The following is a 15,099-nucleotide window of genomic DNA, read 5'->3' as shown; positions in this document are numbered from 1 at the left end:
CACCAGGAGATATCTATCCCCCTCAGTGTGGGTTTCAGTGCTTCCCACAAAGTCACTGCGCTAGAGACAGACCCCACATTGGCCGCCATATAATGATCGATGGCTTTACTCATACGTTCTTTGTAGTCATCATTCTGCAAGTGCCATACAGAGAGGCACCATCTGAATGGTTGGCGCCCGCGACCCATCTGGAGCGTGAGGGCCACCGGAGAGTGATCTGACAGGCTTCTGGGCATAATCTCCGCAGATACCACCCTGCCCACCGCCACCCTGGGAACAAATAGATAGTCAAGCCTGGAATAGGAATCATGAACCGCAGATAGGTAGGTGAACTCTATCGCCATTAAGGCGTCGCCATACATCAACCCAATCAAGTCCCGTCACTAAGGAATGCAATCTCGTGGGGCGACCACTCTCCGGACCTCCCCCAGCCCGCCATCGATCTCTGGCCAATTCCATGACGTTGTTCCAATCCCCACCCACCACGGAGAGTGTATCAGACATGTCAGCCCAGAGGGTCATAAGTCGATCCACTAGATTCCATTGCAGGGGAGGGGGAGCATAAACACTACCGAGCACCAGGGGATCCGCCCCGAATAAACACGTAGCGCCCCTGTGTGTCTGTCCACTGTTTATCGTGAATATAGGGGACCCTGCGGTGTATTAGTGTAGCAACCCTCCATGAGCCCCTCGTGCAACCAGAATGGAAGACCTGGTGAAACCCATATCTCTGGAGGGCCTTCGTGTCCTTGAGGTGTGTTTCCTGTAACAGCAGTATATCAGGCCAGGCCCGCTTTGCTTGGTGCAGTATGGCCCCGCGTTTAATTTTATCCAGGGCACCACGGACTTTCCAACTAACTATGCGGATGGTACGTGGGGTCTCCCGCCCCCTACGGGATGCATCAGCCATCTGGACGGACACCTACCACTATAACCAACATGGGGACCTTGCGGGGCATATGAGAAGAGCAGTAGACCATCAGCGAGTGTTCGATCTGTAAACTTGAACAACCCCCACCCAACAAACCCCCCACCCTACTACTCAAAAACTCTGGAGCATCTGTTGCGTCGGGGCTAAGCCCCGAGCCCCAACGGGGGAACGGGGCACCCCAACCAATGGATCCCCAACTTACTGCCCATGTCTCCTGGGCATGTCCCCCGCCAGCATGGGCCTGGCGAAGAATCCGACCCATGTCATAGTCTCTTCGATTAGAAATCAGTAGTCTAGACCTCCACAGCTCCCCGTGGATCCACACATAAATCTGCCGAAATCCGTCGCCCAAATACAGAACCTCCCCGAGAGGAAGTGCCACAGGACTGGGAGCGAAGCTGAGACCGTGACCGTCTGTTGCCTTTTAGCTGTCCCCAGGGGCCTCTCCTGGCCATCTTGCTAGAAGAAGAATCGGATTCCAGGCGGCGTGTGAACCCTCACCCGTACCGTCTCATCTGTACATTTGAATACCTCCTCCGGAGTATCAAATACGTGCGTGCGGGAGCAGTAAACCACCCGTAGGCGGGCAGGATACAGGAGAGCATAGAGAAGCTTGAGGCCTCTCAGGCGAGCCTTCGCTGCCATAAATGATTGTCGCTGTTGCTGCACCTGCCTCGTGTAGTCGGGGAAAATGAGGAACCGCTCATTGTCATATAACAGGGTCTCCTTGACCCGGGCCTGCTTCAGTATGGCATCACGATCAAGGTAGTTCAGTAGTTTTGCAATAACTGGCCGTGGGTGAGCTCCCGGTGGGGGTTTCTGCATCAGCGCCCTGTGGATCCGCTCGACAACAAAGCAGCGAGACAGGGCCTCCGGGGGGTGAGCCAGCTCTCCAGCCACTGTGTAATGAAGCGTTCCATGTTGCCCCCTTCACAACCCTCCGGAAACCCAACAAATCGTAGGTTGTTGCATGACTTCCGCTCCCCCGCGCCGGGCCTCACCTCTGCGGCCCGATCTAGCCGCCGAGCTGCACTGCCTTCCTCTGCTTCAGGTTGCGCCACGTAGCGGTGGTCAGCTCCCCACCTGCAGCCTCCGTTTGTCCGCCGACCTCTGAAGCACTCCCCTCCGCTCCCTCGGCAATGGACGACGCCGAGGCCACCTCGCTCTCTCCAGCAACGGGATCCGGCAGTGCTCTGCGCAGCGCCCCAGCCAGCCAGGCCGCGGCCCCGTCTCGGCCAACGCTCCGTTACACCCCTTCAGCCCCCGGAGGAGCTCCAAATCTGCACTGGATGGTGCCACTTGCGTCACGGGACTGCGGAGTCGGTTTTGCAATCAAATCTGCATCGGAGGGTAAGGATATTTTAAGGATTTTGTGGCGGGCTGGACGGATCTCGCTCAGCACACGTCCGCCATGCTGGCTTGCCAAGCCATGCCCCCCAGTGGTTCATTTTACATAATCTACTTTCCCTTTCCTTTTTTTCTTTTTAGCTTCATGGTTATATAACTGTTTTTGTTGTTGGGGTGTTAGGATTATTGCTTAAGTCTTAATTGTGTTTTTTAAAATAATTAAATGGTTATTAGTAACTATTTATTTGGGATTTATTTTCTTTCCACAATACACTTATGGTTCTATTTGTTCATTCCCAGTCCTATTTTCTTAATTTGCATAAACTACCTTTTTGTTGGATCTTAGCTTCTTTCTCTTCCGTTCTGCCTTTTCTCTTATTGAACCAGTACCTATTATTGCAAGTGTGGGGTCTGAGGCAGGGACTTCCATATCATCCCTTTGCCCCATCTGAGGCATTGTCAATCCAACTCCCATATCCCTTTTAAAATCTTAATTTCTGCTTCTCACTTTGCTCTCATTACTATTTTGTATCTTTCTTTCTGTAGGTTGGTGTATTTACAACCGTGTGTGACCCTGGCGGTTACTGTCTGAACTCAAAACAATCTACCTCCTGAAATGCAGGGAACAAGAGGGAGATAGAGCAATAGATACCCTCCCTGTCTAATCTTATAATCACAAAAAACATGCAACAATTTTTGTTATTTTAGTTAATTCCCAAATAACAGTGGTTGACTACTACCCAAATAGTGGGTACCCAAGTATCTGGTCCTTAAGAGTAGACAGGACCTCGGAATGACATCAAATGATACAAAATTGTAAGGCAAGGTCTCACACGATAATCTTCGTGTCATGCTTCATCATTGGCCCGCCACAGTCATCAAAAATTCTTATAATGACGAATGAGCTTCCGGTTTTTCGGGGAGTACTTTTGCGAAGGAGAGGAATATGGGACCCCAAGTGAAGCTTAAAAATATCGGACTACTTCCAAGGTATTTTTCTTTATTGTAGGGGTTTCCGCAAGGTGATTAAAAATGAATGGGTGATGGGCAGGGGGTGCTTATGCCTCCCACTTCATATGGGTCGACATGTTTCAGCCATACACAGCTCCCTGAAAAGAGTCCCTGACTTCACTCAGGACTAGGATCCTTTATAAAGACATCTGGCAAAAGGAAGGCAAATCAGTAGTGGAGCTGGACAGAGCAGCTCTTGCATTCTAAAGATGTGGGTATCAGGTGGTGATGGAAGATGAGGTAACCCTCTTCGTACTACTTGTCATTGCCACCTTCTAATTCCATCCTCAGAAATTGCCTCATTCTCATTGCTGCAAGAGCCTCTGGTCAAGGCTGCCAGTGCAAAACTGAAGACCTGTGTGTGGGCATTCCTGTTGCCTCCACTGTGCTGCCTTACTAGTGTGTGGATGTATAAGGTTGAATATTTTTGTATATTTAATGAGCTGTTGAAATCTGTTGTTGGAAATCAACACCGTATGCTAGTGAGGTGCTTCAGAGGAAGGTAGAAGTGCTAGCCAGAATGACCTCACTACACCTTTCAGAAGTGTACAGGTTGTTCCTACCTGTATAGATTTCAATCTCTGTGCAGGGGTCCTCAACTGACCTTTCATGCCTCCTCTCTCATAAATTATATTTTTCACCAGTGAAGTGTGCATAAGTTGAAATGCACTCTCCCTTGGTTGAACGTGTTCCATAAAGGAACCCCAATACTTTGAGACTGTCTTGTTATCTTCTTATCGAGTACACCCCCTGATACATGGTTGTGTGCCTTGCTAGGAACTAAAGACATTTGAAATATTTAGGCTCTTAATCTTGGAGGCAAAGGATAAACTGTGGAATTTGTTCTACTATATGTTGGTGTGATCGACTCTGCTGATTGTAACAGAGTGCATGAGTGGATTGTGAGGACCAGGGCATGGTTGTTCACCATACATTAATCCATCTCTTTCCTGATAGCAACCAAGGTGGTGAGCCATCTAGTGGAGAAGCTTCCAGCAAGTAGCGGGGAGCGGCCTTTGCCTACCGATGTCCTGGTGAACATCATTGCTGTGCTGAACAATCTGACAGTGGAGAGTCCTATTGCTGTTCGTGACATCATCTACTTTGATGGACTGAGGAAGCTCATGTACATCAAGAGCAAGAGGGACAGGTGAGTTGTCCTTTGTCAAGAAAAGGCAAATATGTGCAAGCTGCTTACCTCAATACCAGAGACCAGGCGTGAAAGGATTACTTTAGAACAGGTACGTAGAAGAGAGCGGATGTCACCAGAGAACAGGAGCAGGGGACATTGGGGACATAACCTGAGAATGTGTTTCAAAGAGAGCTAGTTGTACATGAGGAAAGGGGACTGAAAGAGATAGCCGGGTCTACCTGAAAGCAAAGAATGAGAGAGATGACCTTATCTGAGGGCAGCTGAGAGAGGGAATGGACCTGTACGTGAGAGAGGGTTGACCTTGCCTGGTGATAGTTGTGTGAAAGAGTGCTGACCCTATCTGAGGACTGTTGTGTCATATGTAAGTAAGCCAGCCGCACCTGAGGACATGGGTGTCCGTTAGAGAGAGAAATAGATCTCACCAAAGCCCAATGTATGAGAGAGCTGGTCTTCCATAAAGAAAGGAATGGAAGAAGAATGGGAAGCTACTTCATTTATCAAACTCAGACAAGGCCGGGGGCCCGAACCCCTATCTTCTGGTTAGGGGGGAGGTGACGGTTTCAGTCCATCATAAAAACCAGTAGGACTGAGTCTGAGTCGCAGGCCTGATTTTCCACTGATTTGGTGCTGGCCACTACCGCCTTTTAGGCTCCTCATCTTCCTGTGGCCCATTTCCCTCCACCCCATGGTTCTTTTGCCTCCTTTAACCCACAGATATCTCACTATGGCTTCTCTCTTCTGCTTCCACCTGCAGCCCTGACAGTGAGAAGTCTGCACGCGCTGCCGCCAGCCTCCTAGCCAACATGTGGCAGTACAGCAAGCTGCACCGGGACTTCAAGGCAGTAAGTAATACTCAGTGTGTGCTACATCACCCCTCGCTGCCTGACATTACCCATGGAAGGTGCAAACCTTAATAGTGACCACCTCTCGACGGCTCAGAAAGCGACATTTCTTATCTGTCAATTGTTCTATAAAAGGTATCTCAAACTAAGCTTATCAGTTAGCATCACCTGAGATACATCGCTATCCCTAGTGGTCAGCAGCTCCATGTTTCCTGCCTGCCTGGTCTGTGAGTAGGCCTGAGGAGGCTCGTATGTGTCCTTACTTGTAAAAAAAGATGTTAAAAGGTCATTCTGGATGCACGTGCATGTGCATACACTCATGCGCGCACACCAGCACCCCCAACTTATACACATATAGAAAAAAATGACCACATTTAAAATGGGAGTGAGGCCTACATTGCGTGGTGGATAAAATAAATTACAGAGAATATTTAAAAAGAACACATATAGTATCAAATACCATGAACATTTAATATTAACATGCTCTTTGATATGAAGAAAGCTACATCATGATGCTTTATAATACTCCAAAATGAATAAATACAAATCATAGCGCATTTTGCAGAATGCATTAGTAAGTGTGTAATGCTGATACATTTTTACAACCAGAAGCAGTAAATACAGCAGATTCTCTTTCTAGTGCAATCACCTTGTAATCTGCTGCAATCACCTTGTAATCTGCTGCACACAGTCTCTGGCTTTTCAATATCGGTCCCAAATTCTTCTGGTCTTTGTAAAAAATGTTGCTTTTTTAATATTCTTTTTCATTGCTGCCCTCTCCTTTTTCCTTTGCTACACCTTTCCTCTTAACCTCAGAAACGGGTGAGGGAGAGCCTTCTTCCGTTCCCTCTACACACCGCCGCTATGCAGATGACACCAACAACACGGAGATCATAACCAGGGGCACTGGTGGCAGCACCCTTACAATGAACCAAGGAATAGAGGATGCCAAAATATGAATAGGTCTGTCCCTGGCCAACTCATGGATCTCATCCATGTCACTTGTCACCCTCCAAGCCCCACACCTTTGCACTTCCATCAGTCCTGGCAACCTGCTTGGGATTCGCTCATCAGTGGACGTCCAGCTTGTCAGCAGTATCTCTGGTATTTTGCATTCTTCCATGTTCAGCTGTAGTGTAGATCGAATGGCAGATTTTGTGACCATGCACAGCGGAGTTCTAACCATTCTGTGCATTAGACTGTTTCCAGTTATTGTACAACATGTCAAATATCTTCTAAAGACAACTTAAATTGCAGATTTGTGAACCGTGGCAGCTTTTGTACACTATCCCTTTAAATCTGCCACGTCACTCTTGGCGGGGTGCCTTGAGTCATTATGGGAAGGCTGCAGGTAGGCCTGTCCCTTACACACCTTTTTCCTGCGTCATGTCCTGCATGCCTAAGTCTGTCTGCCGATTCAGAATGTATGGCAGGACTGGTCACACTGCTGTGGAGTCAGAGAGTTCATTAGTTGTATGGGAAAAGAAGAGACTTTCCCACAAGCCACACCGAGTCCTTGGGGATCTCCACTGCCCCCCCACCTGCAGGGTTGAAAGACAGTTGGTGAAGGCCACAAAGTACGTCAGTAGCACCCTGAGTTCCTGAACCTGTAATCTGTGATTTAACCACAGGGAGTCCTTTGGTATAAAATCCACGCAACAGTGCTACACTCTGTGTGCTGTTGATATTGATGCTTCATTTGTAGATATTTCTCGTACTAGAAAGCAGTAAATACTAGTGAATGCAATGGTAGAGGGTGGATGTAGCTAAGGCAGAGAGGATCATAGAAATACTGGTGGGAGCTATTAGTCTTAAGGGGTCATTTAGACACTAAATGACGATCCACCGATCCATCCGGTGAGGAGGGGGAAAGCGGTCATCGCCTCTTGTACCATGTTGGAGGACCATCCACCCTACTTGGAGATCCATGTCTGGCTGGCAGGGATCATGGTGCTGTGAAGAGAGCCACACTCACTGCAGGTTTGCCGCATTGGCAGGAAACATCAGTGACATCAATAGGGCAGTGTGGCAGTCAATGTGATCTGGCGGCCCTTTGGTGGATGGGCTGCCCGGTCACAGTTTACATTAATAGAAACAGCAGAGGCTGTGCTGATGTAAAAACAGCACTTACCCTGGCTGTAATTGGAGTTTAGACAGGAGCTTATGTCTTACCTCTGCTAGGAACATCAGTCTCCGATTAGGACCCTCTCAGCTTCTTCCGCTTTCAAGATCTACCAAAGACCCCCTCCATTCCTACAGATTGTACAGAAACCTGAGTTGTTCTTTCTCTTTCCCTAGTATTCCACCAAAAATCATTCCATATGGACAGTACTCGCCTCACCTTAGCTAGGTTTGTGCTCTGTATATACACAAACACATACAGGTGTTCATGTATATACACAAACACATACAGGTGTTCATGAATATGGCTTGTTGGAGACAGTCAAGCAGAAATTAGTGACTTACACTGTTAAAGGCTGCAGCTCGGTCGCACAATATTGGTGTATTTATTGGTATTCATATAGCGTGAGCAATGTATATTACGTGGGGGGTTTAGATACTATCTTATATTATGTACACCGAGTAGGGATTACACAAATCTACTTTACACACATTACATTTCACATTTTTAGGCACAAGGAGATTAAGTGATATGCTCAGAAGCACATGCTGTTGAGTCAAGCGCTGAGGCCTGGATTTAAGCCTGGGTCCCTGGTTCTAAAGGTGCACCTGGAGCCACTAGACAACATCTCCTCCCGGATACATAGTCATCATCATTTTCTGCCGGTGCTCTGACATTGCTGGCCAGTGAAGCAAGAGTTGCCTCTGTATCTTGCCATAAGAATCCTGAGTTGGTAGGGGTTACCTAGGTAGTTTTCTTTGAGTAGGAGTGAGATTTGATTTGTAATGATTTGTGGCATTAGACAAGGAAGATAAAGTCAAAGAAGGGTCAGAATTTGTAGAGTAGTGATAGGTAGAGAGTTTTGTTTTAGAAGAGGTATGAATTCGATTGCTTGTGAAGGGGCCTCTTCCCTGCTGAGAAAATCTGTCTTGTGATGAAATTTTGGGGTTTCAGTGCAGCTGTGCAATCTCAGTGTTTCTGCAAGCCTTTAAGGAGATTTTCCAGTTAGTGTGCAGTGGTAAAAGGAAAGGCTGAGTCTAGTGAACCTGACAGCTCTTCTGGAAGCTTGCTGGTTCTGCACTGACAGGGGTATGCCAAAGAGTGACTAAAGTGAGAATGTTCAAGTGTTTTCTGTCAAATTATGTTGGGGAATCTGATGGAGATGCTCAGCAAGCTTGAGCCCCGGGACAGAGATCTTTTCATGTCCATGGGAGGGTTACATTGGTGATCATTTCTTTGAGGGCTTTGACCTTGGAGAGGCCTACCCATGAGGTAAGTCGCTGATCCCACAGAGACCTAAGGGTTTAAAATGGCAGCACAGCAAAGATTGAGCTTATGGCGGACATTTTCCCAAAAAATCTCTAGATCCTAGTGAGCCCAAAGCAAAGTTGGAGAATGGCGAGGAGCTTGGGGGTCCTGGGACCACTGACCTCTTGCAAGCAGTAAGGGACGACTGATGACTAGTCACTACTGAATGACTTCCAACCTGTGTGGGTGAGAAGGCGCAGGTGGCATTTAAAGCTCAGATCCAGGCAGTGAGGTCTTCCTCAGACCTAGCACAAAGCCAATGTGTCAACCACAGTGCCACATGCACTGTATCATAGGCGGGCCTGTTCCATTTATTGAGCTTATGACAAACAGGAGAGTCAGAAGGACAGCGATCGGTGGCTTCAGGGAAGGGTGGTAGAGGGTAGGGGAGCTTGAGGTGGTTTAGTGGAGGGGGAGGAGGACTCCCTAGCCTTGGTATGGGAGAGGTATTGTGCGAGGATGTGGGTGCAGGTTTCCACATCTCTTTGACTAGCACATGCTCATCAGTGCCCTCGTTACATATAGTTTCGCAGTCCGACGGCTGTGTGTGTAACTACTTTTCGTGTGAGTAAAAAATATTTTCTTTTTTTAAATTTACTTGTTGCTTCAATGAGAGATATATGCAGATGTATCACTTTTGCTTATTTTAGTGTCCTCATTGAAAATACCCGCATTGTCGATGTATAGTATCAAATAGACCTTTCTAGTATTACCTCATGGGGCAGGCCTTTAGACTATGGATTTCATGTATGTTGAACATTTGTTGTGCACTTCAACGATATGTAACATTCAGTTTAGTTACTCTGATTTGCGCCTTTCCATTTTGGACTAAATTATCTTTTCTAGGGAGTCTTTTTTATGAACTATGAATAAAGGCAACTGTTCAAATATTTCCATACCAAACTCCTGTCAGGTTTTCCGCTGCTCTCTTACATCTTTTCAATCTGGCGTCTGTCCCATCCATTTGGATGCAGTATCCCCCAGTACCTAATTTGAGTAGGTGATTGCCGGTGGGGAGGAGGAGAAACACGGAAAACCCATCACAAAAGGAATAAGCAGGAACCTGCAAGAACGAGATAAAGGGACTGGGGCTCTCTGGTAGTGAAATAAAGAGGCCTGGGGTAGATTCAAGACTATACAGCGTTGGTATTTGGCGTGCTGACTAGCTGTGGCCGTCTGACCAGAGCTTTGGGCACCACCGGCACTCAATATGTAACAAATTAAGCTCTGATGATTTGATTCACAAACGTGAACTTACACTTTTGCGTAACATTTTGATTGCTAATCACAAAGGTATTTTACTAGGAGTATTTTTACGACTGCAGAGTCTGCACACATATAAAGATAGGACTGTCCTATCTTTTTATGTACAGAGAATCCGCAGTCGTAAAGTTACTACTGGTAAAATACTTTTGTGACTAGCATGTACTCGTAAACTTACCTTCATGAATCAGGCCCTGTATATCCTTGACAGAGATTTCTTACTGGTAAATAACGTTTACACGACACATAATTCAGAACGGTGTAAGGCAACCTTTTTACTCTCTAATTTTCTGTTACTTAATGCCTTGTTTCTGTTGCTCACATTTAAGGGCACGAGGCTTGCATTACATTAGTCCTGTTTAAATAATTTTGAAATATTATTTAGTCCACTGTTTTAGAAAATATTTGGTCAATATGACATGTGACAACAGGAAGCAACTTGTGCCCACGTTCTCATTATTCTTAATGTGTTTTATATGATTTGTTTTAGAATCAACAGAGTGGAAGAATTAATGAGCCAATTATAATTTCATGGTTTTAGAAGTGTTTGATCACACATAAGTTGTCGTAGTATTTTTATTATCCTTTCAGACTTGTAGACGCGACCATAACACTTTATGGGTTGAAGTGCAGAGGCATGCTTGTGTTCAGTGTGGTATACAAGTATGCTCACCTCAAGACAACTCAGGATAGGACCTGTTGTGCATTCAGTGTTGTGGCCAGTTTGAGATATTCCTATTAAGCTGCTGTTATCTTCTCTCTTGCAGAAAGGCTTCCGTAAAGACGATTTCCTGAATTCGTGAGGCACTAACGCAGCATTTCAGTCAACAGGGGCATCAGATTCTTCATGGACTTCCCGTACAATAATTTTTTCATCCCACCCACTTGAACTTGGGGATTCTTGGATTTGCTCAATCCCCCTCATTTTAATGCTAGCACGAGCACCCTGGCCCGCCCGACCATGGTCGCATCCAAATGCCTGTCTCCAGTGGCCCCGTTGTCTCACAGCTCATGTTTGTACAGGTGTCTGAGTAACTGCCATGCTGTGGGATGACTTTGTGACATTTGTATTATACCTGAACTGCAGCTCACTGCTCCGGAACAGGGTGTGACCTAACCCGTTCTCTCAAACAATTCCCTGGTGGAATATCGATCCTGCCACATGACAGAAAACAGACTGTGCTCCACAGCTTGGACATGTGCTCTAAGATAGTGATACTAAGGACAGGAGGGAGGCCAGGCATGGAAACATTAGCCCCTCTAGAGCCCACCCTTGGCTGTCGAACTTGGAACTGTTCTTATTGCTATCCCCAAATACAACTGACCTTTCTTATGAACTCTTCTCTTGCACGCGTGGACAGATGTGGCATTTGGGGAGAAATAGGTTGCTTTTTTGATGTGTGGTATGGGAGTGGGTTTGGAATTGGTCCAATTTATTGTGCATAAAGCTGTATGTCTGTGGCAGAAACTTTTCTGGGGCTTGCGCTATCCACGTTTTTGATGCTTTTTTATTCGGGTGAGTGAACCCACATGCTTACAGCACCCTTCATATAAAAATAGTAAGAACAAGCATACTTCAAATCCTCGCCCACACCTTGCGTCCCTATCTGTTGGTGGGTCCTGTTAACTTGCACAGAATGGTGTTAATTTGTAAAAAAGAGTTTCAATATTATAGCGAGTAAAAAACTGAGATAACTCATCACATTTTATGCTGAAGCGAACAGTCTGTTCCTCATGTTCATTCAGACACCACACTAAAATCCCATGTCACCCTTTATCATGGATTTTCCTCACTACAGAATCAAACAGAACAAACGCACATGCACTTGCAATTAATGTCTTGAGTAATAGGCACTTAGTAACATGCAGTACATACAATTCAGGGAGGTTGTCCTTTCTAAAATGCTGGTACGAGGGATGCCGCCTTACAAAATGCTCTATGGTAAATGTATACAGAGACGTACTCAATGTAAAAAGTGTTTTTTCCAAAGTTTATTTGAGGAGTAACTATTTTGAAAGCATTTATGTACGTTTTCATTGTAGAATAGCCACCTAAAGTGCCGTTTGCATATTTTCGGGGAAAAACACTGGATGTAAATTTCCATTGAAGAATGCAACTTGGAAAATGCATGTGATAGCATTTTAAGGGATGAGTGCTACTTAACAGACTTTGTTCATGAATATGTTTGCATACCTGTGCGTTATGCAAGTACCTCGGTTCTGGGGTGATACTTTGTGCTAAACCCATACATTGATAAAGAGAGTGAATAACTGTGGAGTTCATTTAATTTTCATTTACCTATGAAGAGTGGCTCCTTAAAGTTGCTGATACCCTAATGTTTTAAGTGAGGCACGTTAAAGATGTCAACCGATACTGTTGGCCAGTATAGCAGATGCCAACAATCGACTGGTCCTAGGTGTGACACGAGCAAACTGTGGGATGAGTCAGGCGCTGGAATGGAGGAGTTGCACAGCACATACCGTTGCTGGTATGTTCAATCAAAACAGAGGAGAAGAAATAATATTTTTAAATATCTTTGAGAGATAGTAAATCACACTGCTCAAATAAGAGACCTTGTCCTGCCGTCACCCTCCATGGCGTGGCCATTGGATTGCAATCTATATACTCATCTGCATCTTACCCAATACATGACGAACTCAGGGACAATACTGCTAAGCCAACCAAACCTTGGACTCCGCTGCAAATCAGGGTGTAGTCTTCGTCAGCAACACTAAGATGCCTGCCCACCACCTACTCTGGGAAAGCCGAAGTCTGCTTGTTCGAACCTTATCCTGAGGACTCGTGGGTTGTAATAATAGGAGCGGTTGATGAATTAATTTGTGCGTGTGTTTGCTGTACAATAAAACAGAGAATGGTTTCAGACCAACCTGTTCTCTGTATGAAAAGGCACATGGAAATTACTGTTTTCGTTCAGCCTTTGCCCACACTGGTTTGTCAGCGTAGATTCTTGTTTGGAAGGTTTTAATGAACCACCAAAATACTACTGTGTTGTCCGAGAAGCTATCGCTTGCCCACTTTTCTTTGACACACACATTTCAGAAACCGTGCGGAGGTGTGTAGTTTTGTCTTGAATAGTGTAAACACTTTAATTTAGTATAGCAAAGCCAAACTGATTCAGTCAAATTACTACCATTTTCTGTTGTGCAGGTGGAGAGGGGTCCCTCATAAAATGGTGAGCTGATGCATGCACACCATTTTTTCACTGCCTCCATTTTCTATTGTGCTGTTGAGTCCTTTGATCTGCATTCCGTATGTGGCTGGCAGAACCGTTAGTGTCCTAGGACTGGACAGACAGTTGTACAATGGTGGCAGAGGCTCATGCACAACAGGAGGCACACATTAGTTATATTGTGATGTGTTTAGTGCAACTGTGATCCAATAGATCGACCCATTCAAAGAAGGGAGGGCGCAAAGGTGGCCCTTAACGGGTGAATACATGTATGAACATATCCATATTGCCAGAGGGTGTGGTCTCCCAGGAAAGATCACAGGGATGTCCGTGGATTGGACAGATTAACACTTGGTCCCTTTGTGCAGTTGTTGCACAGTCACCTGGGAAGTGCTTATAATTCACCTTTCCTGAAGCACCCAGTTGCCTTAGATGTAGATGATGACGTAGATCACCCAATCTCGAAAGAGGAACAGTTAGTTGGCAACAAGTTTGGATCACCGTATAGGGCTACTAACTCTATGGGCTCGCATACCCCAGGTGTCTTTCTGTGCCCGGGCAAGTACTGACTGAACTGAGAATGGCATCTGTTCACTTCACCCACCAAGGGTTTCCTCCTTAGGATCTCCTATAATCCAATCAGATAGTTTATTTTGCAGTAGAGGCTGAGAGACTGAAACCTCCATGTTTATCCACAGGCCCAGGTATTATTGACTGTGCTTTCCACCTGCCCGTGGGGATGCTTGGATACAAAGCATTGTGATGGCATGACAAAAGACAGCATGTGTGTGTTAAGCTAGAGGGTGGCCTTTGTCTGGCTCCCATAGGCAGAATCAGGCAGTACCCCTGAGACGAACTGCACATTTCCTTGATCCTGGAGAGAGATCTAGAGTTAAGTAGAATGGAGGGTGTGGATGAATGTCTAGGTAGTATGATTTGGGCCTTTCCAGAGATTTTAAGTTGGAGCAGCCTCTGAAAGTGATTTTTTCCACTGATTATAGAAAATAGCCATAACACCTTGTATATCCCTGTAATAAACTGCTTTGGTGCTCAATGGATAAGTGAATCTGGTGCTTATTGCATGTGTTAAGAATCTGTATTATAAAGCAAAGTGGAGCCATTGTATGGATATTGCATACCCCTAAAGTAAATTGGAGCCATTGTATAAATATTGCATACCCCTAAAGCAAAGTGGAGCCATTGTATGGACATTGCATACCCCTAAAGCAAAGTGGAGCCATTGTATGGATATTGCATACCCCTAAAGCAAAGTCGAGCCATTGTATGGATATTGCATACCCCTAAAGTAAAGTGGAGCCATTGTATGAATATTGCATACCCCTAAAGCAAAGTCGAGCCATTGTATGGACATTGCATACCCCTAAAGCAAAGTGGAGCCATTGTATGGATATTGCATACCCCTAAAGCAAAGTCGAGCCATTGTATGGATACTGCATACCCCTAAAGCAAAGTGGATAATTGTATGGATATTGCATACCCCGTAGGGACGCATACTAGGGTCGATACTGAATACACCTAAGCTCCATACTATAAGAATTCCACTTCAGGGCATCGGAAAGTTTCTGCTGTTCACAAACACAGGCTGTGCCACTTCGTTTCTGCTTTCTTACAATAGCTTTTAAACTGTTCATACCGCTGCTCCTCCTGAAACGTTTCCTAGGAGCCTCCCAAAATGTGAAAATATTTTTAAGCTTAGAATTACCTTACTCCTTTGCGGGTGTGTGTGTTTTATTTAGCAGGTTGAATGATATTTAAGGGAGGGACATGCTGATATGAAACAAACATCTGGTAAAAAGTAACATAATTTACAAACTATGCTTTTAAAATTTCTACAGCCCTAAACGTGTCACAAAAGACTCACGTTTACTCTAGCGTAGCTTTGGAGTACGTCAAGCAAAATAAATAGTCAA

General features: G+C 45.5%; 1 protein-coding gene across 2 annotated transcripts in view; it reads left to right on the top strand.

Moving 5' to 3' along the window:
* Window positions 1-14,222, top strand: part of PKP3 (plakophilin 3) — a 160,891-nt gene extending 146,669 nt beyond the window's left edge. For both annotated transcript variants that reach the window (XM_085644954.1, XM_085644955.1), the window contains exons 12-14: window positions 4,247-4,439; window positions 5,197-5,284; window positions 10,745-14,222. In XM_085644954.1, the coding sequence (XP_085501080.1) occupies window positions 4,247-4,439; window positions 5,197-5,284; window positions 10,745-10,780 (317 nt within the window). In that variant the 3' untranslated portion in view covers window positions 10,781-14,222. The remainder of the gene's footprint in view (window positions 1-4,246; window positions 4,440-5,196; window positions 5,285-10,744) is intronic.
* The last annotated feature ends 877 nt before the right edge of the window (window positions 14,223-15,099 follow it).

Source organism: Triturus cristatus, chromosome 3_1 (genome assembly GCF_964204655.1).
Source record: "Triturus cristatus chromosome 3_1, aTriCri1.1, whole genome shotgun sequence".
Lineage (NCBI taxonomy): Eukaryota > Metazoa > Chordata > Amphibia > Caudata > Salamandridae > Triturus > Triturus cristatus.
Note: the sequence above shows the minus strand (reverse complement) of the source record. Positions and strands in the feature narration are given on the sequence as shown.